Raw genomic sequence first — 26633 nt, forward strand, 5'->3', positions numbered from 1 at the left:
TGTATTTCGATGCTTTTTTCCTGTTGGTGCTGCAGCAGTTACAGCATAGCCAAGGTCTTGATCTTTCCTGCTCTCTCTGCTGCACATGATGTTAATGGCTGTTTTTTGCTGTGAGCAGCTTGTGTGTGTTAAAGGGTGCTGAGTTTGACTTGAGGCTTTTGATATGGCTTTTTTGTGGGCCCTGCTGAAACTGAGAGTGGGTAGTTGTGGGTTTGAGGTGACCCAGCTAGTTTATTAGAGTCCTGTGTTCCTGTAAGGTCACCTGATAGAAATGTCCTCTCAGGTGGCCAGAACTGTAAGTATAAGGGCAACTTAGTGGGGAAGGATAAGTTACCTAATATCTAAAATTACCATCTTTTCTCTCTTTTTTTTTTTTTTTTCATTGACAGGACCAGGTCTTGTGTTAAATATTTGAGGTATGACCATTACTCAAAGAACTTGCAATACAAACAGAACCAAGATGCTTAATATTAAGATAAAGAAAACCATGGATATATTAGTTACAGTGTAGGCAGGAAAAAAGCATTGTTTTTAATAACACAATTCATCTGCAGCTTAAACGTTTTCCTTTTGCTTCTGTGACCCTAGCAGGCCCAGACACGTGATGCTGCAAGAAAGTGAATTTCAGGAGCAGTGGTCTTTTTTGGCACTGGGGGCTATGGGGATGTGGTCAGAGGCAAGGCAGTTGCTGTAGTTGTTGAGTGTAATGGTGATAGTGGAAAGGAAGTGAAACTAAAGGAGAGGCAGGACATTAAGCGGCAGCGGAACATGCTTAGATTTTATGAGCTGAAAGTATGTATCATATGAGAAATGCTAACAACCTGAACATTAGTGAGCTAATGGGTAAGGAAGAACTAGGGTAAGAGAGGGCTACAGAAGATTCAGTCAAGGGTGATTAGAAAAGGGGAAGGCAGGGGTGGGACACAAAGGACAGGTGTTACAAATGTCTGTATACTATGGCTGATGTAAGAGAAATGACAAGCTGTTACAGACTTGATAAATGTGAAGTCTGTAAATTAGACTAGTCATAGGCATGTTAGTCTTTGTCAGCTATTTACTGTCAGAAATTTGCTCTGACAGTATGGCTTATTATTAAGTAGTTTTGGAGAAAGATTTGAGATTCGTATCACTGAAAATAGCAAAAAGTTTTTTTTATTTCCTATTCTAAATTGATGATCAGTTATGACATTTCAAATATAATTTGAGTAGGTTAGTTTAAAATAATCCAAAAAACTGTAATGTTTCTTCCATATGTTTCTGTCTTCCTAGTAAGTGAGATTGCAGCATGTCTTTATTGACTTATTTTCTACAAAAATGCCAAAAGCCAAAATAGAAAATCCAGGAAACATAAGAAAATGAACTGCTATTACCAAAGGAGACTGGGTTATAAAAGACTTCATATAGTTTTCTGCTTTTCCTCTCAGACACACATAAAACTATGGTCTGTAATTTTTTTGTGTTCACAATACTAAAAAATTACATAGTTCTTGTAAGGAAAAAATGAGTTCTTCGGTAGAGAAGTGTTCTTCTGGGATTCATACTGTAATTCTGTTCATTTGATCTTTAATCAAATTCCCTAGATTAAAAAAAAATACAGTTAACAAAAGAAACTCTATGAAAAGTAACCAACTAAAATGTTTCTGATTCTAATATCATAGGGTGATGAATGTTAAGATCACCATTTACTCTATCATATCTCCTGTGCTGAAGATACTGAGTTTGTAGCACAAAACTGCCTTGTATACCTGTCTTGCTTTGAACAGTTTGACGTCACTGAACTGGTGTTTGAAGAGAACTTATATGAAATTCTACTTCAAGGCAAAGATAAATGAGAAGAAAAACTTGGAAAAACTTGTTTATTGAAAGTAGAGGAGACCTGGCTCAGAAACACCTGAAACAGCTTTGATTAAGAGAAATTTTGAATCTGGAGTTGTATGGGAAATTCTTTTCAGTGTTGCCTAGAGGTAGTTTAATTTCAGTATTATTCTATATAAGACTTCCATTCTTTTGGTGGTGTGTTTTTTTTTTTTTTTCCTCTGTGGTCACTGTACTAGTTCTAATTTTCATATATATTCAATGATATACAAAAAAGTCAACTCTTGAATAGTATTTATTTGTATGTTTGAATAATCTGGGACTTGGAAGAGCTTTAACCACAGTTGTCTTGTCTTCCTTATAAGCTAGCTGATGAGAGAGATGATTAGATGGAACAACATCAGTGCTCTCCTTTAAAGAAAAAGCTAATTGGATAATGTTTCACCTGCTCAAAACTGTGTTATGCAGCATTCAATAACTGTCTTTGGCCACCTTTCAGGAGGCTACTGGGGGAATTAGTGAAATTACTTACTTAGACATAGGTTTAAGGTAACCAATCCCTTTGAGTTTCTTGGTAGACACAAATGATGCAATATCCTTTCCTGCTTCATGGATGAACCTCATTGCAGGAAGAAATAAGAGGATGCTGACAAAATCACAAGAATGTGTTGGCTAGTCGCTAACTTCTTCAGGAGAGACAAGTGATTTAATGGGAATATTTTTCTGTATTTGCCATGCTATTTTCACTTGGTGGTCATTGCAAGAGTGCTCTGCATATTTTTAGAGTGCAAAAGCACCTCTTATTTTTGAGAAGATACTGTGCTCTGTTTTCATGTGACACTGTCACAGTTGTTCATGTTATTGATGATCTCAGAACTGGAGTTTTGTGGTGTGTAATCCATACTGAAGACAACTGCATGTATTGATACTCTTCCTGGTGTTTGTACTGCAGAACTGCTGGCTTCACATTGGATTTTGATTTAGGTATGCTCTCACAGGAAGCTGGATGTAGTTTTTGGTCTTGCTTAGCTGAGGCTTTTTTCTCCCTTTTAATTTTTGTACCATTGTAGGAGAGAAAGTGTAGTCTAGGAAGAGAGCAGTCGGGATGACAACAGATTGTCAGCTGGATTTGTTATTTTATCATAGGTATGAAACTCTCACTTCATTAAATTGATTGGAAGGCCAAACTGTGTTCATGAGGATTTGAGTAGAAATAGCAAAGTAACTGTGGGATGGGTGGAGGGAGAGAGGGAAGGTCTGTTTTTATATTAGTCTCGTATTAACATTGGGTTTTTATTATGTGCATAGTGAAAAAGGCTCTGCTGGTTTTGGTATAAGGACAGCCTGGCAAACTTACTTAATCTTTACCTTTTAAGCTGTACTCTTTCTTTTCCTGAGTGTTTACTGCTGCTGTTGCAATCTCTGCTCTTGGAGGAACTATATAGGTATCTCTAGACTTTCTGCCATACTCTGATTCTCCAATTCGCAGTAAAAGTCAATTGCCAGCACAGACCCACATATAGGTGAATTCAAATTTAAGAGGGAGGTTCTGGGAAGAAGCAGCTGAAGTATATTCATCTTCTGAGAAGGACAGGCACCTTGTTTCTCTACTTTTTTCTCCATTTGTCCAGGCAAGTGTGGGTGCATCCTCAGCAAATGTTAATTTGCAATGTATATTAGCGGTGCTGGAGGAGGCATTCAGGAAGAAAATGTCTACAAAAAAAGCTTTCAAAGAAAATTTCTGAATATCTAATATTGTTCCTATAACTATTAAGTTCAAAGGGGCAATCTGGAAGTACAGGTTAATATGTGTTTAGATGTACTTAATGTATTTAACTGGAATGATGGAGGTTTTAGTAGAAAATTGTGCAGTAGGGTAGGGCTGAATAAAATGTATTGCTGATCTGCTAGTAAAAAGATGTGTAATGTTAAAGAAAATAAATTATTTTTAAAGTTATGGAATCTTTCATATGCCCCTGCCTAAAGTGCAGAATTGATTGAGAGTCTAATTGCAAAAGAAGAATGCAGCAAATGTCAGGTGAATTTTCTTTCAAGACGAATGAAAGTGAAGTGCTTAGTATGAGAATTATTTGATGAGCCAGATCTGGAGAGGAAGTAAAAATAAGAGTAGCCAAAACTAGAGAAATTCAAGAAACCTAACTAAATGTAAATAAGTAGTAGAATGTAAAAATAAAGACTGGTAGCTGTAAAGTAACATGAAAAATAATTTATGAAATTAATATTTTAGGAAAGGTTTTTTCAGGTACACTAAACATAAATATAAAACTTGTTACGTGAAAAATAGTGAGATTTTGCTAAAAGACATGGAAGGTAAATAATTAAAATAAAGTATGCTTAACTATACTGATAAAGTTCTCTTATCTGCCATGCACAAATAAGTTTTGAAACATACTGCTTTATGATGATGTGGATTTTTGTGAGATGTGGATTTTAGCAGGAGGGTTTAGATATTGTTAGTAGATAATACAGCATGTTTGGCTGCATATACAGAGGGAATGCAGAATTTTTTGAAGTTAAAAAACCTTTTGGGATTTAATTAACTTTCCTCAGCAACTTAGCATCGCCTTCACATTTTGTGTTATCACTGACAGCTTCATAGCATTTGCTGTTTTCCTTTGGTGCTGCGAGCTGCTGAACAGGTGTTAAATAGTTCACCCAAAAGTCCTGAAGTTATGTGACTTACGTCTAAACTTGGAATCATTTGGGGAATTAAAGACATAATAATATTTTTGAATAATTATTTTAATGATCTTTGCTATTATGTTATTATTGTTTAGAATAATTCAAGTACACTGTGTTTTTAAAATCAATCACTATTCTGTTGTGAATCAGCATATAGCAGCATTGGTTTCTAGATGGGTTTCTTTAATTCTGTCTTCACATAATAGTCATTGTCATGTTCTTTATTTGTAATAATTTTTCCATATCTTCTCCTTAATGCTACCATGGGATGACATTTAATAAAATGTAACTGATCTACAGTTCATTTGTAAACTTAAATTAATGACATTTTTATTAGAAAGTTCAAGGAAATATCAGTGTGGATGGCTACAAGTGAATAATTTGGCATGGTTTTATTTGAAGTCAACTCTTGTGATGCTTCAGAAATAAGGATCAGGGAAGCAGTTTGGCTTGTTTTTTCCAAATTTCCCTGTTGATCTGCCAGTGAGTAATTGGTTCTTAGTCTATTTTTAGTCATTGCTCCCTGCTTGCTTCTATTTTGTAAGGTTAAGTTCTCCATGTGCAGCATCAGTTCTTAAACATGGTTGCTCATTTTGAAAGCAGTTGCTTTTAAATGCAATGTAAATGAATGAAGTGTTTGTTTTTTAAATGCTTCTGCTTCTTAGAACTTGGGAGTTGATTATATTAAACATGCAACTTGCTATGACCCTAAATGTAAAAAGCCGGTACCCTGTTTTCAAATACTATTAGGTGTTCAGTGTCACAAACAGTTGTGCACAGTATTCCTGCTTTGACTGCTGAGATTGCAGTTTATTAATTATAGTAAAAGAGCATGAGTAAGTATATATGGTTGTGTCTGTATACTGGGTATGAAGACTTTAGTTACTGTGTTTAACTGTATGTACATGATGTACAGTGTATTTCAAAGACCAATCATGGCAGAAGTTTAAAAAGCCAGAGGCTGGGGAGAAGGAGATTAATATGTTAGTTTAGTGTCTATAAACTGACACACTTTAATTACAGGTTTTAATGTTAGTAAAATTATACAGTACTTCTCACTTTCATAGTTCAAATGTGAACTCATGTATCCTTATGACATCTCTCTAAAGCACATGAGTAATACTTATCCCCAGGTTACAAGGGGGAAACAGGGTTTAGCCTTGGTACCAAAGTGCCCTGCAGAGTTTAAATTCAGGACTGCTCATGTTCCTCGTTCCTCTCTGCAGCCAAGTTGTCCTTCTGCCAAAGCCTTGCCAATGCAAGGGCTCGTTCAGGGCTCTGCCATGCCCCGAGAAGCTGCTGCCTTTGGGTTGAACCTTCAGCTCTGCCTATTCAATGCTGAGCCTGAGCCTTCCTGACAGCTACTGCTAGGGCTTCTCATAGCCCCTAATGCAGCTTCCTCCTCTTGCTCATTCAGATAGCTCTTTACCTATTCATCCAGTCCTGTGTTTTCAGAAGAGAAATGCCAGTGTAGAAATCCCATCCATGATGTGTTTGAGTGGGAGAGGAAACAGGCTAGATGAGTCACCTGGATGTAGGTGACCCTAATGTACTTGAAAAGTGCCTAGTTGTGAGAGGTGGAGGATGGTCATGTCTTTACCCCAAAACAAGAATGATAAGCAGCAGAAGCTGAGGCCTCTCCAGCAACATCAGTAGAATGCCTGGCTGCTGCCTTGGTGGGAAGGTGGCTGAACTTGTGCCTGATCAGACACAGTGTCCCCATGCCCACAGCTATTGCTGAAGACTGCCAACAGGGTTGAAAGATGAGTGAATTGCAACTGTAGCTGGTGCTAGTTATATATACACTGAAATTTCTTTAGAATTAAAAATTTTGATCATACTGAATGTTGCCTATGTCAGATCTTGTAAGAAAGAAAATCATTCTGAGTCAGAGTATCTGTATACTGTGCTGAAGAGCACAGCAGGGAGCAGACTTTTGGCACCTTCAGCTTTTACAGTTGTCTGGCCTAATGGCTTGCAAGTAACAGTGGTGTGAATACAGTGATCCTGTGCTCCTGTTTAAGATATATTTGGGACTGTACTGGCAGGAGTAGCCTTGGTGGAGGCAATGCTGGTGCCCCTGGGTAACAGGCATACTTATTTTTGTGAAAGAAAACATGTTGTTAAAGAATCCGTGGTAGCTCTATTGTTTTTCTAACCTTGTAACACAAAATGACAGTTGAGCTTTTGATAAAGTGTAAATAGTTTTAGAAGGATATTTTTTTCACTCCCTAAATAGGGAAGCTTAGCTGAGGAATATTGGGCTATTTTTGATTCAGTTTGAAAGAAACCATACTAAGATTATTTACAGATAAATCTCTTGAAGTAAGGACAAATTTAAGTGTATTTTGTATACTGTTACTTTTATATTCCTCTTCACCCTCTTTGTTTTAGAGCAATGAAATATTTAAAGTATTTGCAAGGTGATACTGCAAACCTGGGTCTGTCCAACAGCTGCACTGCTTATCCTTGTGTGGCTTGATTTTCCTTTTTATCTTGTTCTTTGCAACCAAAGACTTATCAGTATGTGTTTCATGTAGCTGACAGAATTGAAGGCCCTTTAAAATTAATACATTGAAGACAGAAACATTTGCAGAAGAGCAAGTTTTTGATTCCTTGTTTTTTATGCTGTCATCTTGATTCCTGTCTTCTGAGACACTTTTGTATTCTTGTGGAAAGCAGGAGAGTTTATTCACACCTCCAAAGACACAATTTCTTATTAATTAAACACATACATGTATATATATACAGCAGTGCAGTGTTCCCGGCTTTAGGCTGTGAAATTGAGGCAGTATAGGAAGTTACTGAGCTGGAACATCTTTTTGTTTACTGTCTCAGCAATTTGTAGATAAGACATCCCTCTGACCCTCTAAATCTTCTGTTCATATTTTCATTGAATAAAGAGTTCAGCATTTCCTGTGACCACTTAAAAGCTTCACCTTCATGGCAGAGCTGCAGTTGTGAAACAAAGGCTTGAATCAATAGAATCAATGGGGTTTTTTCCCTATACATCATAGAGTTGTAGCTATTTTGGTTTTTTAAGTTTTTAGAATTTCTATTAAAAATCACAGCTCTTTAGAAGTTTGTCATTTTCCTTCCCTGGCAGTATTTTCTTTTTTCTACAGAGGTAACGTGGACACAGATTTCAACAAGAGTGATTGTTGAATGTGATTCAATTTCTGTAACATCTTCATAGTTAGAGATAGAGGTTATGCAGCTGTGATAAGTTCAAAATTAAAATGTGAAGTCAACTTAAGTCTCAGCCATGCTTAAAAGAACTGATATGTGGTATGGTGATGCCCAACCTTGAGCTGAGTCCAACACTCTAGATAAGTACTTTTCATCCTGTTCAGTTTGAAGACCTTTTAAAAAATGTCCAGTGGAGGTGCAGGGTTCTTCAGAAAAATATAGTTTACTAGATGGTGAAAGAACTTGTTTTAGTTAAGTTTGTAATTTTTTAAGAGAGGGAACATCACTGGTCTGGTCTGCAAAAGCTGCATTATGGCAATCTGTGGCCAAAGCACTGCCAGATGTGAATCTAGTAATTTCATTTGACACTGGGCTAATTCAAGTAGAGTCGCTCTAAACTGACTCTGTGCAGATGACATTGCCTATGTAAAAAAGCTTCCTTTGAAAGCAGCATAGTCTTAAGTATCTGTAGCTCTTACTTATGTTGGAAATGCCTTTAGTGCTTTAAGACTTTGGGTATGTTTGGGGATTTTTTTTACTCTTTGTTTAGCTTTGCAGAGCCATCACAGCTCAGAGGCACCAATGTGATGATTCTTCTCATGTTCATCAATAGCAGCGCTCACTAGCAGTCACTTAAACCTGAGCAAGATTGCTGAAGGTACAGGAATTACACAGGTGTTTTGGGGAGAGTGGTTTTAACATCACAGTGGTAGAAATATAATTCAAAGTCTTAATTTTCTTTGTAAAATCATTCTAGTGTAGCTGCTGAGATGGGAGGAAAAACTCTTACCTTGATTCTAATATTTTGTTAGAGAAGAGAATATTATGTATTTAAATGCCTTTTCATAGGTATAATTTCTAAGTGCTTAAGACTACTGAGAAGAAATTTAAGTTTATTTTAAAGACTGTTTAGATTAAAATCAAGGCATCCAAAACAGAAGAAGAAACAAAAAAAAAAAATCCCCCTGCAGTAGTCCTCTGCCCTGGACTCAAGAACCTCTCTTCTTCATATAGAACATAATGATTTCTTTTCTTGCTGTTTGCAGGTGCTCCTGACCCAACAGCAGGTGCTAGCATAGATGATGAAAATTGCTGGCATTTGGATGAGGAACAAGTCCAAGAACAGGTTAAACTCTTCCTTTCCCAGGGTGGATACCATGGATCAGGGAAGCAGCTCAATTTGCTTTTTGCGAAGGTGTGTTGAGTACTCTGAACCTTTTTTCTTTCCCCTGTTCTCCAAACCAGACTGTACTTGCTTGCATCTTACTCAAAGTTCTAGATTCTGCTGTTCTAAAATAACACAATGTCTTGGGAGTACAATGGCAACTTGACAAGAGTTGTACAGCAGTGGACTACAATCTGATGTGTCTTGATCAGTGTAAGGATATGAAGTACCATTTCAAGCTTCTACAGCTTTACTGTTATCTTCTTCCTTCCTACCCCCAAAATGTTGGAAAACCTTACAGCAGTTTGTATAATACACCTGTGGATTGCTTGTGGAAAAATTCTCTGAAGAATTGCAATTGGATACTAAGCTCAAAATTTTGTTAAAAATTGGGAAGGCAGACTGTTTTTTCTACTTAATTTCCCATCACGCATATAAATTGCATTTCTAACTTAGCAAAAGGGGAATATTTAACACTGCAGCATATTGTCTGTACTGCAATTTCTTTGCTTTTTTTCAAGTTTGTATTAAAAGACTCGTTTCCTAGGTGCGAGAGATGCTAAAAATGAGAGATTCAAATGGAGCTCGCATGTTGACGTTGATAACAGAACAGTTCATGGCTGACCCCCGTCTGTCGCTTTGGAGACAACAAGGAACTACAATGACTGACAAGTATAGGCAGCTCTGGGATGAACTGGGTAAATTCACAGACTCATTTAGGTGTTCATACGTATAATAAAAAAAACAATTACATACCTGGAGTTGAGAAAAACTTCTGCTATGGTTCTAGGCTTAGCAGATTAGAGTTTTCTGCAGTTTTCTTTTATTCAGTTAAGTTTGGGTAAAATCGAATTTCTGATCTACAGCTTGAGACAGTTGCATTTGAAGGAGAGGGAACGTGGTGTAAAAAAAGTTCAATTCCAACACTAAGTACTAGAGGATCTAGAAAGAGTAAAGCAAAAAGTGGAAATGTAGCTACACAGCTTAGGTGAAATACATAAGCCTCTAGTGCTAAGCTGGAAAGAAACCAATTCACAATTAAGAAATCAATTGCTGAGCAAGAAAGGAGACAAAATACAGAAGACTAACATTTAACATTGCTGTACAGAAGAGGTTACCTGATACATGACCTTGTTGGTCAATTAATAGAATAACACAGGCTGAAATGGGAAAGGTATATTTGAACTGATGACGTCTGAGGACACATGCCTGTAAAGTGTTCAGGACCTCACTAATACAGTTTTGAATTACTAATTCAAAATGTTTCAAAATCTTTAAGAATCTCATCACAGGATTGTAAAATGGTTTGGGTTGGAAAGGACCTTAGAGACCACATAGTTCCAACTCCCCTGCCATGGGCAGGTACAATTTTCACCAGACCAGTTTGCTCAGAGCTTCATCCAACCTGGCTTTGAAACACTTCAAGGGATGGGGCATCCACAGCTACTCTGGGCAGATGGTTCCAGTGCCTTACCACCCTCACAGTAAAGAAATTTTTTTCCTAATACTGAATCTAAACTTTCCAGCTTTCACTGTAAAGCCATTCCCCTTTGTCTGATCACTACATGCCTTGTAAAAAGTCTCTCTTCAACCTTCTTGTAGGTCCCCTTTAGGTACTGTAAGGTGCTCTAAGCTCTCCCCAGAGCCTTCTCCAGGCTGAGTAAACCTGACTCTCAGCCTTTCCTTGTATGGCCAGTGCTCTGTTCCTCTGGTCATCTCTGTGGCCCTTCTCTGGACCTCCTCCAGGAGGTCCCTGTCCTTCCTGTGCTGTGACTCCAGAGGTGATGCAGCACTGCAGGTAGGGTCTCACCAGAGCAGAGCAGAAGGGCAGAATCCCCTCCCTCTCCTGCTGCCCACACTGCAATGGATGCAGCCCAGGACATGTTTGGCTCTCTGAGCTCTGAGTGCCCATGGCCAGGTCATGTCCAGCCTCTCATCCACTAGTAACACCAAGTACTTCACTGCAGGGCTGTTCTAAAACCCTCCCAGCCTCAGCCTGTATTGATACAGGGTGTTACCTGAAGGAAGAATCAATATAACTTGAATGTAACAGTATTTCAGGATGGCACAGTGAGAGGAAAGATAGAAAGTAACCACAAGCATTGCTTTCCTAGATATAAAGTACTGTAACAAACTACTAACTAGTAGATATGTAAGTGTGTGGAAGATTACAGACAACTTGAGTTATTTAAAATATAGTGGTAAACCTAATTAATTCCTCTGAAAGGTAATTCACTGAGTGTATGAATGAATGTATTAACATGTCTGTCTTAGCATTCTAAACCCTACTACAAACGTCTTGGAGGCTTTCCTAAAGCAAACTGAAGACACACATGGCCTAAATGGAACTGCGTTGTGATTCATGGAACTTGGAGTAGAAACCTGTGTTCTCATTCTGGAAAGGCTTTTCAAGTGTAGACTGGAAGAAGTCTGTTTTGATGTGTTCTGATCAATATGGCTGTGCCTGACTTACATGGCAGAAAACATAAAAACATTTAATAACAAGCAAAAGTTTACAGTTGATGTCCTATGAGACATTATGTAAGTAATGTAAAGAAGAGAGCAAATATCATAATGCTCTTAATGTAATTTAAAGGTCCAAAATCGAGCTAAATGAAGTCAAATCCAAGTAATATGCTTTATTTAGAAGTCTCAAATTCAAAACTTAACTTTTGCACTCTTAGAGGTCAAAAATGATCATGATTGAATCACATACCAACTGGTGCTATATAACCTGCAGAGCAGGTTATAACCTGCTGCAAAGATTGGATATAACTTGTATAGCAAAAATTATGTTCACTCTAATAGAAGCACTAGGCTAATAAACTGCTAACTATCTATACTTCTGTGATCAAAATCCTTAATATCATAGCAGGCAAAGCTCTGTTGGAGTCTAGAAACAACTGCAAGTTTAACCACCATTTTTATGATCCCTTGTTTTTGCCAAAAAATAACAGTTTTTGCCAAGCAAGGCACATACCTAGTTAGACCTACATGGAACAAAATTGTATCCCATGATACTGAAACCTGGAGAGTCTCATGCTTCATTGCTCATGTGTGTTGAGTTGGTAGGTGGTGGGAGAGGCAGAAATGTGTTCTCCATCTGTTACTTGTAGCAGTCTTACCACATGCTGTCAATAAACAAAAAAAGTTTTTTTTTAAATTTTTGTAGGGACTCCTCTTGTTTCATCAGTCTTCTTTAATATCATTTTCTTGACAACACCTGTCTGAAGGTAGAGGAGGTAGAATCTATGTCTACAGCATCAAATAACAAATTCTTTTGGATTAATTGAATTTAGTTTACCTCTATTTAATCAGAATTCTACATGTCACTTCCAAAAACCAGCCTTACCGCTACCTGAGCTGCTGTATTTGCAGTCTGTTTCAGTTCTGGACTGCTCTTACACCTCTTAAGAGAATCAAAATATCTTGATCTTGTACCATGGTTTCAGTTGCGAATACACTTCAGTCACATCAGGTGGGCAGTAGGCAAAGGGTAGAACTTGGTTCTTCCATCTCCAGGTAGTGTCTGTGATTCTAAACTGTCTGTTTCTTCTCCCCACTGATAGGATATCTTGGTTCCTTCCACTAGTGCATGGCAAGTTACCTCCAAAATGCTGTTAATTGTGTGAATTGCTCCAGATTAACTTGTACCTGATATGAAAGCTACAAGCTTCTGCAGTGTTTTTGCTATGATCTTATTTTGCTTGACTTTCCCTGTTTTCACATTAAACATAGCTTTTTCTGTGTGAAACTTGCATCTCAAAAAAAAAAAAAAAAAAAAAAAAGTTCAAATAGATTTTAAGGGAGACCAGAGTTAAAATAGCAGACTGCAGAGGGAAAATCAGGGTGGCCCCAGCAACATAGGTCTTCTACTAGAACAGATCATAACTCAGACACTGAGTTTAAAGCAGTTGTGCTATCATGTTGTTACAAAGTACTGTTGTCTTGTTATCTCCTAGAGTGTCAGAGAACCAAAATAGTAATGGAGGGTGTGAGACACGGGCCTCTGCATTTTTAACGTTTTTTATTACCTGTTCAGAGTAATCTGGGAGAGGCATATATATATATATATATATATATATATGTCTTTTAAAGAAATCTTTTAGCTGTACTCTCACGTATGTCACAGGTAGGCAGCCAGGGAGAATTTTAGGATATACAAAGTAAGTATAAACTCTGCTTAATAAAGGCTCTCTTGCTTGCCTTGGTATGCTGTCTGCCAACTGCTGGGCATATGGCCACTTAATCAGTTCCATCTTGGCCTAGACTTTTAAGCATACTTAAATAACTTCAGCTTTGCTCCTTGACTGTGTCATTTGAATCTTTTGTTAGAATTTAAGTGATGCCTCCTGCCTGGCATTGGGTGTTGGCAAGGGTGGTGGAAGGATCACACTGAGCTTTGATCATAGTTCCTGTTCGAGTTTGTGGTAAATTGCCGATTTCAGTAAGAGTCAGTTTGGGTTTGAATGAAGGTGCTGATTTAAAAACAACAACAACTGTGAAACCTTGCACACCTAAAATAAAAATGAAAAACCCCCTAAAAATCACCAAAATGTCCACTCAAGACCCCCAAATGAAATACATTAGGTGTAAGTATGAATCTGGCAATTTTTTAGTACATTCGTAATTTCTTGAGCAACTCATGATTCAAAAGCATCATGTTAACAAAAAAAAGGCCTTCCACATAACTAGGCAGTTGTTTTTTAAAACCTCTAGATAGGGAGTATGAATATAATAATTGCCTAGCAGATTTCCCTGTTCTACATCAAGAAATGGGATGAGCTATATGCTGCTTATTGAATATCAGAAGTATACTATTAGAAAGGTTACAGGTCAGAGCTCTAAGGCTTGCTCAGATACTTTTCAAACTGGGAGAATTTAGATGCAGTTTCAGTGATGCACTGGTGATTACTTCCAGCTTGCCACAGTAATACATGAATTGTACTTTGCAGAGTTTAAAGCAGAGTTGGAATTCTTCATGTTGCTGTTTAAGTGGTATCCCAGTATATAAATTTCACATGCTAATCTTTAGATGTTTGACTCATGGTGACCATGGTTGAAGAGTTTAGGAAGTCATAATGATTAATTATCTAAAGCCCCTTGGTTTGCCTTTAAATTAAATTGTATTGGTAAAATGGGAGTATGGATATGGAAATGCACAGTAAATACCTGCTGATACCTGTTGAGCTGAGATCTCTGATTTGAAGGAAAGCTTGCTTTGTAGTCTAGAGAGGAAAAAAATGGACTGTGTAATCTTAGTAGATGGGTAAGTCATTAATACTCATCCATGAAAAATAAAAGTTGCTTGTTCTCATCAAAAATGAAAAGATTTCCCTAAGAGAAGGGGGAAAATTGACTTGTACTCCAAACCAGTGATCATGATGGCTATGAGGCTCTGCTTTGGAATTAAATATTGAGCTCTGCCAGACACTGGGAAGAGACTGTTTTGTTGGCAAATAGGATCTGCAAGTAATTGGTGTTTTCTGCAGGCTTCTGGCTGTGAAGTGAAATTGGAAGCCCTTTAGCCACATGGATAATACAGGACCTGAATACAAAAGTCGCATGTCACCATCAGGGCCCACTGTGAAACACAGTGTTCCCACTTGAGCACTGTGCCCTTACAGATCATTTAAATATGGGGATTGCATTTAAACTAAAAGCCCCATTGACCTCTTACTGCAATTTAACAGTCCTCTTAGCAAAAGCTAAGTGACAAATTAAAAAAGTGTCCACCTGTTGAAAGCTGTAATGCAAAACAACTTTTTATTACTTCTCATGTGCTGTGAATGAATCATTGTACTTGTCAACCCTAAACCAGACCATAATTAGATCATCTACTGTTATCAGAGTAGGGCTGCTCTTGTGACAGCTTAATAAAGCTGAAACTCTTAAATTAAATCCCAGATGCTTAATCTGATGAAAGCAGTCAAGTAGAAGAATCTAAGACAAGTATTTACTGCTTGATGGAGCCCAACACCTTGTCAACGTGTAGATTACAGAATCAGGTTCTTTCCTGTGAACTACCATTTTCAATATCTTCATATCCTATTGCTTATCTTCAAGGAAAATAAACTTTGAATAATTTGCATGTTTCAAACAAACACTTCTAGTAGATTTCCTCCATTTTGATATTTAACAACTTCTAAAGGGGGAAGAGAGTTGGAGTTTTTTAAAATCAAGGGTTAGTTTCTTGTGAAGTAAGATGGTATTGTCCTGGAGATGAGGTTGTGTCCAAAGAGGTCCTTGGCAAGGTGGGGCAGTGAGCAGAATTGGTGAATGTGTTCTGGTTTTGCTTCATGCTGATGGAGGTCTCTCTTGGTCATCTTATTTTATGATGTTGATGAGAACTTAAATGGTACTCTCTATGTTCAGCTGGGTACCTTCCACATTTATTGCATAATCTCTCTACGTCAACCACCTATTGGAATCTAAAGTGTTTTAATTGTAGGAATCTTATGGTATTGAAATGAGCTTAATTCATGTGATAAAGCTCTTCCCAGTAACATTCTTGCAATCCTTTCTGTTATATATTAAATATATACTAGCATATTAAATGGACTATTTCTATAAAGGAATTTCTTGGGTGGATAACATAGCTTTGTTCTTAGTAGGTTTTCACTAGTACTTTGTTGTATATGACTTTTTAATGATGGGTCAGGCTGATAGTCTGTTTTGATTTCACACTTATGGGTATTTAGACCATTTTCTGTATTAGAATGATATAGTTTTGTCTTAAAAGTTAAGTGCCATTTTACAAGGTCATTTGATACAGAGAAATAGTACAATATATTTCTAGATGGATCATGCCTAGACCTTTATTAGTAACACTTTGCTTCTCCTCTAAAGCTTAATTCTAAATGTTGAGGTTAGGAAAGGAATCATTGTAGGCTAATTAAGAGAGATTCAATTACCATTTTGCCATGAGCAAACTAATGATCAAGTGTTAAATAATTTTTTTTTTTTTCATTTGGAAACCACTCTGAATTTTTTCTTTGTAAAAATTTATAGTCATCTCTAGAAAACAGTACATTAGATTCTTTTAACCTTAACTGAATGAAGCTATTTTCTATCTATATTTCTGTCTCAGGCATTCCTTCCCTTTGCAGTTAAGAGACAAACTTTTATGAATGGGACATGTCAGCTGTTCTGAACAGATTATCTGTGCTTAGTGCTTAAGTGGAGGGGGAAAAAGGACAAAAGCAGCTAAGGTTGTTGCCAGTGTGCCTCTAGAGAAATTCCTTCCTGGTGCCAGATTTAATGACTACTCCAGGGCTGGCATGAAAAAGAATGGATAAAGTTAAGCATTTGTTACAGGTTTGGTGCTCTAGTACCATTTTTCTGGACCTGCATACTTCATGCAATCCATTTTTAGGGTCAACTGTGTAGTAGAGATATTTACTTACCCCTGTATTTTATTGTTTTTATAAAACAGTACCACAAGACTCTTAAGTATGAAATTTGACTGCCAAGTTTATATGCATATTGTCTTTATATTGTTGAGTATCCCCACTTAGAATTGCATCACGTATTGCCTTAAAGTTAAAGAAAGTACCCATGCCCTGCACTTGTAGAAAATAAAGTTAACTTCAGATTTCTAGGTATACATTAGTCAGTTGCACATAGGGCATTTTTGGCCTTGAAATGAAAGCTGTAGGAAGCCCTGTTTTTGAAGGAAGGTTGGAGACACCCTTTCCCTTGGTCATTCATTGTGGAACCTTCTAGGTAGAGTGGTATCTTACACGTATTTGTGTCTTAAACTGTATCATATCCAGTCAGCTGTCTTTGCTTAAGTAGTGGTTACATTAATATTGTTTGGTCTCAGCTGTCATGGTCTTACGAAACACATGTACCCTCAGGTCATGCACTTAAGGTGACACCTGATTTATCACAGAACAAGGTGTTGATTTATGTCAGTGTCTTTGAATGATTTCAGTTGTTGGAGGTGCTAAAGTAACAGTGGGTCAGAATTAGCATCGCAAGCAACAGTTTTGCTGTTCTAAGACCTGAGTTATGGATGACAACTTAAATTGCTGTCATGGCCCTACAGTGTCTGGTTGGTGCTGTCACCTTCATCTCCTCAGTGAATGAAGCCAGGCTGCTGTTCTGCAAAGATGGATTTTGTCCACCTTCTCTGGGGATCATTTCCTTCTTTCTCCATTACTGACATTGCCATAATAGTATTTGAAATGAGGGTGTGTGTGAGGCCGGAGTATGACAGTAAAAATGTTTTTAGGTAATTTCACAGAATATTCTGAGTTGGAAGGGACCCAGAAGGATCATTGAATCCAGCTCATAAGTGAATGGCCCATGTGGGGATCAAACCCACAAACTTGTGTAATTAGTATCATACTCTAATCAGCTGAGCTAATCCTGTGGCATTTATCAGATTTCAGAAATAAGGGTCACAGTAATTACCTTTAGTGTGTAAGCATAGCTTGAGGGATGTCGCACTACGATACGAAATAACTCACACACTAACATTAAGATCAAAAGAGCAAAAGGAAGTAACTTTTATTTCTGACCTCACAATATATAGAATTGCAAAAGTGACAGTGGATTGGAGGATGAAATTGCTACCTCTCCAACCACATTGGTCAAACCAACAGTCTGTCAATTCTCTCCTCTCACAAAGAAGAATACAAAACAATCATTATTTACATAAACAGTGCGTAAGAACTCCAGTAAAAATCTGTAAAGATCAGAAGGCTTAGAAAACTTTTAAAAGAACAAAGCAACAGAGGGGTTTATTTTTAATGCTATACAGAAAGTTGCATTTCCATTCTGTTTAGTTGGATGGATAGTACTTCAGATTCTTTGTAAGTACCCACATTAAAGCAGTTGTTGTTTTTATTCCTGTGATGTTGAACTGATTTACTTACAAATGTCCTAAAAACTGTTGTGTATTGAAGCTGGTGTGCAATTCATTGCAGCCCTAACTGTGGAATCATGTCTGGAAAGATTAAGGACAGAGTTTTACTCTAAGCCAAGCTGATAACTAGTGTTATTTTTTCCCTAGTGTGTTTTTTCATACTTCACTAACAACAGGCTGCCATTCAATTTTCCAATGCCACTTCTAGTAAATACCAGAGCTAGAGATAAATGATTGATTCATGGGGAGGAATAACTGAGTCTTTACTGACTTCTGAGCTTTACCTGTGGTTCAGCCATCTGGCTTTGTGCAATTTTCCTTTTTTTTGTCTTGAGTTAATACTGGAAAAAAAACTCAAAAATTGGAAGTGAGAGGTGCAAGAATATCAGTCCACTTTGGTGTGTCAATTCAAGACAAAGGAAATACTTTTTAATTTATCTATTACATAGACTAAAAATTTTATAGGGAAGACAGTTCTAAACCCACAAAAGATAGCTGAAAATTGCAATTGGAGCTGGATAAATTTAACTAAAAAACTAGAAATAACCTTAGAATTTTGCATTGCGGTAAGTAGTCAGTAAGCTGGTCAGGTGTTGTGCTAGATTAGAAGTTGTATTTGTTGTATGAATTTGTAATTGAAGTACGCTGTTTTTGTAAAAACTCATCAGTCATGTTTGGACTGGCAGATTAAAGTGACACGGGAAACAAAAAGTTTAGGAAGGAATTCAAACTAGACAATCAAAACATATTCCTTTGGTCAGTTAAAGTGCATTAGTTATGTTCGGTGAGAATAGTTGTGGCAATTGTAATTCCCAGTATGCAAGGGAGTGTTTGCACTTGCTCTGTGCTTTTGGTGGGTTTTTTTGTGTTTTGTTTAGTTTTTTGGGGTTTGTTGTTTGGTTTTTTTTTTTTTTTTTGGGTTTTTTTTTTTTTTTTTTTTTTTTTGTGAAGGAGAGGTACTTTCATGTCTCTGCTTTATTAATACCTTGTTTTATTGGACAAACATCTCCTCTTCTGCCTCTTCCTTAAAAATTAACTGTGAGAGTAATTAATTCATCCCAAGGATAAATTTACATGGAAGTAGCTTAATGCATTTATAGTTACAGTCACATCAACTTTCTGAAAATCCTTGAAGTCTCTGAAGATAGACTGTGACTACTGAGAGTGTATAGCTAGGTAAAGTAATTGATAAAATATCTGATACATATTTTGGTCAGGAGCATACTTTGTGTTCACCATCTAGCTGTAAATATTGGCAGTTAGTTAAAATTGTGGAGAGTTATGTTAAGATAAAGGACTATTTTTGTACTGTATATGTTAGTATTAGCAGTGTTTTTGCCTTCAGTTGATTGATTGTAAACAAATGATTAAATAGTTTTCTAAATATTGAGGAAAGTTAATCAGTGAGGTTCATCTGCAGGTTCTTTATACTTTTCATTAGCTTTGTAGACTAATAGCCCTGTCTTGCTACAGTGGTTAGGTTATAGAGTGCTATAGATGCATACAGGGTATCTAATGAACATGTGACATATCCTTAATGTTCTACTGGGGAGATCGTAGTCCACTGACACACTGTAAACTGTACCTTTCAAGTAAATTCCTCTTCTTTGAAAACCTTTGGTCAAATGGCAGAGTGTCTGCAAAAATGCAAGAATTTTTAAAACATTCTTTAAAGGTCATAACCTAGAACAACATGCTCATGCAAAATGTCAGAAGTGTGTGGTTAGTTCCTTATTCCATTGTGTTAAAAGTTGAAAACATAGAAGGAGAAAGCAGAAGTTTGTAGTTACTTGACACAGAAATCAGACCATGTGGTTACTTACTGATCGCTTAGAATAGAATCTCCAGATATAATAGCTGTTTCAGCCAAATGCACATGTGTCTTTAACCCTTATAGCAGCAGCAGGCAGCAAAGAAGATAAACTTAAGGAATTGGGCATTTTATTTTGTCTCTGTTTAACACTTCCCCTCTCTGAAATGCGTGCTTGGAGGTTAGCCTGCAGAAGGGCAGTGATTCCCTCATGCCATCAGTGCTGCAGGTAATCTATTGTGTTCATCAGCAGCTAGTGTGAAATGCAAGGGGAGTGATTATGCTATCATACACAATACGATCAGCATGAAGCACTTGTCAAAACCAGTACATCAAAGTTTAATTCAGTAACAGAATGAATTACTGCAAAATGAAACGCTCTGTTCTCCAAGAAACAGAACACCCAAAGAAAACCTTTTCTGAAGGCTAAACATTGAAACCAGAATGCAATAAGGAATTTTTGTGAATAAAATTGCAGCTTGGGTGCAGCTGAGTGCTGAGAGTAGTTTTCCTTGATGTTCTAATTGAAGAGGGAACAGCCCTGAAGCACTGTGCCTATCTTTACTGTTCTATAAAAGCAACTGTTAATTGGAGCAGTCTCCAGTGGGACTTGTGATTATGCTTTATTCTGGTGGAGATCTCTCCATGCCTGGAGAAGGGCAGTGGCTTTGCCAGTTATTCTGAAGGCACTTGTCCTTCTCATTCAGAAGCAATAAACACCACACAGTACCTTCTTAGAAGTTCCAAGTGGCTGTCCCAGTGAAAGTGAGTATGTGTTAAAAATGCAGATGTAAACCACTTTAAACTCCTTTGCTGACACTTGTACTTCAAAGCGTTCAAAGGTTCTGTCTGCCAGTATTGTTTTTCTTCTGGCACTTTCAGTGCTGGAAGATTATGCTTTTGTAATAGAATTGATTAGTCTCAAGTGGGGCACAGTGGCAAGTGTGCAGCAGGTGCTGAAGCTGTTTTGTCTCTTGGCAGAGGGAATGATTTTGATTACCTGGCTTCATTTTCTTTGAAATGGTCAGATACTACTCCTGTAGCTTATTTTTTACGATGAAGTTGTGCATTGATGGAAAGGGCAAAGAAATGTTACATCACCTGTTTCTTGAATATTTTAATTTTGGAAATGCACTGTTTGATCGAAAGTATATGAAATGTATAATTCCTAAGCAAAGGCCAAGTCTTAGCAATTGATTACACAGGTGTTGTGAGTGTGGAAATGCTGACCCAAGTTCAGCTGTACAGCAGCCCTGACGAAGATAGCATGGTATTTTTAGGAAAAGCATGTAAAGGAGTGTAATCAAACAGATGAGCAGAACTATATGCTGGGTCCTCGGTAATGATCAGTGTCCTAGGACCCCCCTAATATTGTTTCCATCACCACCTTCCCACTTACTGGGGCAAGAGTAAAATACAATGGGGTTTATGAAAAATTGAGCGATGCTTAATCTCTTGGGAGAGTCTGTACACATCCCTTGCACTCACTTCCTTCAGCTTCATGGATACCTGTGTACAGAGGATGTGTAGTGATCCTACTGTTCTATACTACATCTGCTTTTACTTTTACTTTTTAATGCTCTTAATGTTTTTCAGTTTGTGTATTTAAATCCTGATCAATGTAAATACATGGTGTCCCATAAATTCAAAGGTATGGTTGTATCCAGAGAAACATAAAAGTACTGGTATTCCCTTGTACATACAAGGAAGGCCTGCATGTAAATTTTTCTCTTTTTTTTTTGGTGGTGTGATGAACACTAAAGATGAATGATAATTATTCATTTTCAAAAGGAGGTCTATTTTGGCAAAGCTGCCTTTTTTCAGGTCAGGAGATTAGTGTTGAATCAAAATAGGCAATTCCTCACTGCAGTGTGACAGTTCTAATACCCTTTCCCATGTGAAATTAGTATCAAATTGCAGTTGCAACATGTAATTTTTTCCAAATATTTTCTGGGGAAAACTTCCTGTATATTGAATTGTGATTGTTCTAGCACCATACTGTGAGGAGTTTCATACTGAAAAGACATAGGTTAGAGTCCAGGAATTTAAACAAGAACTTCACTTGTGTTCTAGTATCATGCAGTTTGGGGTGGGGGGCAGATGTGTCAGCCTGCTGAGAACAAGTATGGAAAAAAATCTGGGGAAAAGGAGATAGGAATGAGAGAGAGCTATGTTAGAGAGAGGCAGTCTGTAAACACAATTACTTTCTGTGGGGTTTGGTGTCTCTTTTTAAAAAGTATTATTTTTTAATGAGACTTCTATTCATATTGGTGTTTGTATTGGTGACATCATTAAATGTAATCAAACATGTAAACTTAAGAATGGTAGGAATGTATTTTGGAATGTGTTCCAATTTCTTTGGAGCATGAGCTGTTGCCAAAAGCAGTTTTTAGGCTGAAGTCACTGGAAATTGATTCCGATACCTTTCTTGCAAATTATGAATACCTGTCCTTCATTTTTTCTGTAGGCCTTTTCTGTATTAAAGGGTAAACATGATCAGCAGTTTCCCCAAATGGGAGCAATGAGAGTAGAAATAGAAACTCTCTTGTTCGAGACTAGGGCATACCTTCAGGTTGGTGTTGACATTTAAGGGCTAGTTTGAGAGGGCTTCCACTGAGCAGCATCAGAGTCAAATGAGATTATCCTCCAGGCTCCTGTCACTTGACATGTGATAAAGTCTGGGCACAAGTGAACATTTTCCTCAGACTTTTCAGTGTGAGGAGCAGAGCAGGAATCAGTGAATTGAAAAAGCCAAAATGGAACACGTGTCAGGGGAGGGGGAAGGTGTTTAGGGAGCAGAAGTAGGAAAAGATATGAATAGAGGTAAATGCGTATGCTTGGGGCAGGGACAGAGAGAGGGGAGAAGGAAAAAAACTACAGCAAAAAAAACCTTACTAAAACCCAAATTAACCAAAAAGACCTAGAAATCCAAATAGATTGAAGAATGTGGGGTCATTGGCATTATGCATCCTTCTTCCAGATGGTAGGCTTTGTAGTGCTATAGGAGCTCTTTCTGTTCCCTTTTTTCTTTTGGTGGAGGAGTTTTGTCTCACACTCCTCTTCCTGCAGGGAATCAACAGCCATCAAAGCTGTTTGAGACCTCAGATCTTGCATGCAGCTTTCTCTGAAGTCATAGGGAGATGGGTGCAGTTGTGGGTTCTATTGAAATTTTAAGTGGATTTTGAGGAGGTTATTGGAAATACACTCGTTCTTTACGTGAAAATTGCCTGAGTTTCAGGGACAATGACTGCTAACAATGTAGTTAACCTTGACATAGTTTCCCACATGAAACTACAGATGTTTTTAAAGAATTTTAGTCCTTTGGGTTTTCTTGCCCTCTCCTGCCTTATATATGTACCACATGGGTAGTGGAGCTTCCTTAGGAGGCTGGTGAATTGTCTTGCCTCTAGTGGTGTTCCTCAGATGTAGAGAAAAAGAAAAGGCCACTTATGCTGTAGGGGTATGGTGCGCCACTGTTGTGCGTGTTCTCCCTTGATGGATGATTGAAATACTTGCCGAGTGGGTTTAAGATATTCCATTTTGCTTTTCCATCAGTCTGACTACACTGGGAATCTAGTTACAAAGCATTACAATGGTGGGTTGTTGGGGGTTTTGATTTTGTTGTGTTTTTTTTGATTGTTTGTTTTGGGGTTTTTTGGGTTTTTGTTTTGTTTTTGTTCGTTGTTCTTCGGTGTTGGTTTTTTGTTGCTGTTGTTGGGTTTTGGTTTGGGTTTTTTTTTTTGTTTTGTTTTGCTTGGGTTTTTTTGTTAGATGCTGAGAGGTACAGTGTAATGCCTTCAAGTAATACTCAATTTTGAAAATATATAAGCACGCCCACAACTGTTCTCCAAGGCTTTCCGATGTGCTGCATCTTGTACTTTGTCTTTCAGATTGCAAGAAATGTAGTCATTCTGTCTTGGGCAGTACTGAATCATTGATGCTTAATAGTAAGAACCAGTTGTAATTTGACTCCTTTTGGAGAGTGAAGTGTGCTGGCAAGTGTGTCTAAGAAAAATAATATGTTAAAATGAGAAAATAAGTTTTTAAAAGTGGAATTGGCCTTTTTCACCCTCATGGCAAGTTTCAGACACTTCCTGAATCCAGAAAAATTGCTGTACTCTAATCTACTGTGCAGTAATAAACTGCAGTAGTTTAGTGTCTCTCTGGTGTTTTGAAGAGTAACATACTGTATTTTGTTTTGGTTTTCAGATTTTTTTTAATATTGCTTCCCCCAGCATGTTTGTGTTGAATAGCAGGAGTAAGAATCATGCTGTGTTTCCACTGAGTTCTGTGCTGTGGCCTACCTGAGTTACTTTAGAAATGAATGTGATGTGATGGCCTTTGCCCTGGGTATCAATTTTGCATTTTTATTTAGCAAAAGAATCCCAGAATGGGAGGCATTTATTATCCTAGAAGAACCAGCAGCATTCTTATTCTTTTGGGTTTTTTTCCCAGCCTGTCATGAACATTGTATAGTCTAAACATATTCTCATGAACTCTTTTACTGTATAAAGCATGTCCTTAATGAGCAAATGAACTATTGCTAAACAATACTTTCAGATGTCTTTATGCTTCTGTCGTGGTTATGGTGAAGGGACAGCTGATCAAGAGAAAAACCTTTCCATTTGAAAATTGCCTCTAGATACTCAGATGCATTTATACCTGCTGTACTAGATACAGTCTCAGGGAGCAGTTTCCAAAGTGGTGGTATGTGATATGTCAGCACAAATTAGCCTTCCCTTGGAACTCCCTAAACATAAAATGTAAAACAAATTTTCTAGAGTAACCAAATTGCTGAAATAATTGCCATAAAAATGTCTTATTCCTATCACACTGCACAAAACTAGTGTGTACTGGTTATCTGAAACACAGATGTGTTTGGGAATGAATTACATGAGTACTTCTGATGGGTTCTGAGTGTGAAAGTATATGTCTACAAGGTGCTTGCCTTACTAATTTGTGTCTTTGTTTCCTGTAATGTGAAGTTGAAAGATACATAGTTCTCATTAATAAAAAACAACATTCACTTCTGTGACAGGAATTAGAAGAAAAACTTGGTTAGTGTAACTTCTGTAACTTCGTGTGAATTCTTTTTTACCTTTGACTGATGTTCCTGTCTGATAAGCCGTACACTGGGTACTCTGGATTTCTAATGCAAAAGACCTACTACTGCCTTTTAATTGAAAAGGCTGGCTTGGTACCATCTTTCAGCTTCTTCAGATTGGCCACGCCAGCCCAAGTGCCTGTGTCAGGAATTCAATCTGTGTGGTGTTAAGTGTAGCTGGGAAGCAAGCAGTGTAGCCTTTGAGTGGAGAAAAAGTATATGCTGTAGAAATTTACAATTAGTTATTGGCTGCTGCATTTTTAATAGAAAACATAATTTAGCAATTTTTTTAAAATCAGGTGCTCTGTGGATGTGTATAGTCTTAAATCCCCACTGCAAGTTGGAGCAGAAGTCCAGTTGGCTAAAACAGCTGAAAAAATGGAACAGTGTGGATGTTTGTCCCTGGGAAGATGGAAACCATGGAAACGAGCTGCCCAATTTAACCAATGCTTTGCCTCAGGGTGCAAATGCTAACCAAGGTGAGCCTAAACATATGCACTGACTGCAAAATATAACTTCTTTCTTAAACACTCTAGCCTTGCAGAATTCATCACTCTTTCCTGGGACTAGTAACTTTCTTGTTGAGGACTGACTAGCGAAAATCAGTTGTACTAATGCTATCTTTGCAGAAGAACAAATACGTGTTTTTTTGTTGTACTGGGGCTGTAACACTTTCAGAGCAGGTATTTGTGTGTTATTCGGTCTTCTAACTCTTCACTTGGTGCTTCTAAATATTGTTGCATGAAAATTGGATGTCTTTGAAGTGTGTTGTGTAAAAGCCCGTTGTTTTTTGCTTGACTATACTCTAGTATTCCTTCTGCTATTGAGGTTTTTATTTTGTTTGCAGTTACAAAGCCTTGGTAGCTGTTTAAAGAGAGATCTTTTTAAGCCACATGAAACTTGTATGTGAGGAACTGAAGCATCTGTCTGTAGGATGTGCTCTGTATGTGCTGTCTGCATTACTAGGTGTGTGGAACGTGCAGCTGCAATGCTGCTGTCTTGGAGGAGGCGTCTTTGTACTCAATACCATGCTTTCTAATCTAAAATGTGATTGTCAAACCTGACAGAAGCTTTGTACAGTCATCTTCAAACAAAGGTGACTGCTAATAACTAGGCAAAGCGCAGGGTGTTTTTGCAGGTAAAACACTCATAAGCAGTTTTCAGTAATTTTAAGTAATAATACATACTGCATACAATTGCAATAAAGTTAAAATTAAAATTCTTGGTCGGTGGCAGATCTGCACTTAATTGGGTTTATTGTTGTTTCTTTTTTCTTGGAAGATCACCTGTGAAGGAAAAAACTTGATTTGTTATTAAATTTCACAGCTAGCCAGGAAGATAAGTTCTTTCAGCAAATGACCCCTTACCAGAGGTATTTTGCTTGCTCATCATGTTCAGACCATCCTGGACATGCTGTTGATACCTCTGCCATAGCTTATGAGCATTGATAGATGCAGTGCCATGTCACTAGAGAAATTTTGCCATAGGAAGATGTCCAGTGAGGATTGTGTCAGCCCCATATCTTCAGGACCTCACTCTATTAATAGTATTTGTTTATGTTCATGACCAACAAAGTTATACCAGTGCTCAAAGTTAGTGTCACTTCTCAGAAAGAAAAACTACAAATCTTTTATGCAGTTTATCCCTCCTTTATTCTGACAATTGAAGATCTAAGGAGAGACACTGGGAATGCTTGAGTGCCATATACTTTCTAGTTTGTACTTGCTGTTGAAAGTCCTTCACCTCTAGGAGTTCTTTGTGCAGAGTCCTGTCTGCCATCAGCTGTGCTGCTTTCTAGATCTCTCTCTGAATGCAAGATGAATGGCACACACTTCATCTGAGCTGTTGGGTAATACTAGGATGTGAAATGTCATCTGCGAGCTGCTTGGTGGAGAGAGGGCAAGGCAGACTGCCATTGGCTGGGGGTTGGTGAATAGGCAGAAGACAGGAATACTGTGATGACTGATTAATGTAT

At 37.6% G+C, this 26633-nt stretch overlaps 1 protein-coding gene across 3 annotated transcripts in view; it reads left to right on the plus strand.

Moving 5' to 3' along the window:
* Window positions 1-26633, plus strand: part of ZSWIM6 (zinc finger SWIM-type containing 6) — a 106894-nt gene that overhangs the window by 58589 nt on the left and 21672 nt on the right. Inside the window, exons 3-5 of one of the 3 annotated variants that reach the window (XM_068177341.1) lie at window positions 8754-8902; window positions 9420-9570; window positions 24940-25137. In XM_068177341.1, the coding sequence (XP_068033442.1) occupies window positions 8754-8902; window positions 9420-9570; window positions 24940-25137 (498 nt within the window). The remainder of the gene's footprint in view (window positions 1-8753; window positions 8903-9419; window positions 9571-24939; window positions 25138-26633) is intronic. The other 2 variants (XM_068177342.1, XM_068177343.1) reach the window with 2 other exon arrangements.

Source organism: Anomalospiza imberbis, chromosome Z (genome assembly GCF_031753505.1).
Source record: "Anomalospiza imberbis isolate Cuckoo-Finch-1a 21T00152 chromosome Z, ASM3175350v1, whole genome shotgun sequence".
NCBI lineage: Eukaryota > Metazoa > Chordata > Aves > Passeriformes > Viduidae > Anomalospiza > Anomalospiza imberbis.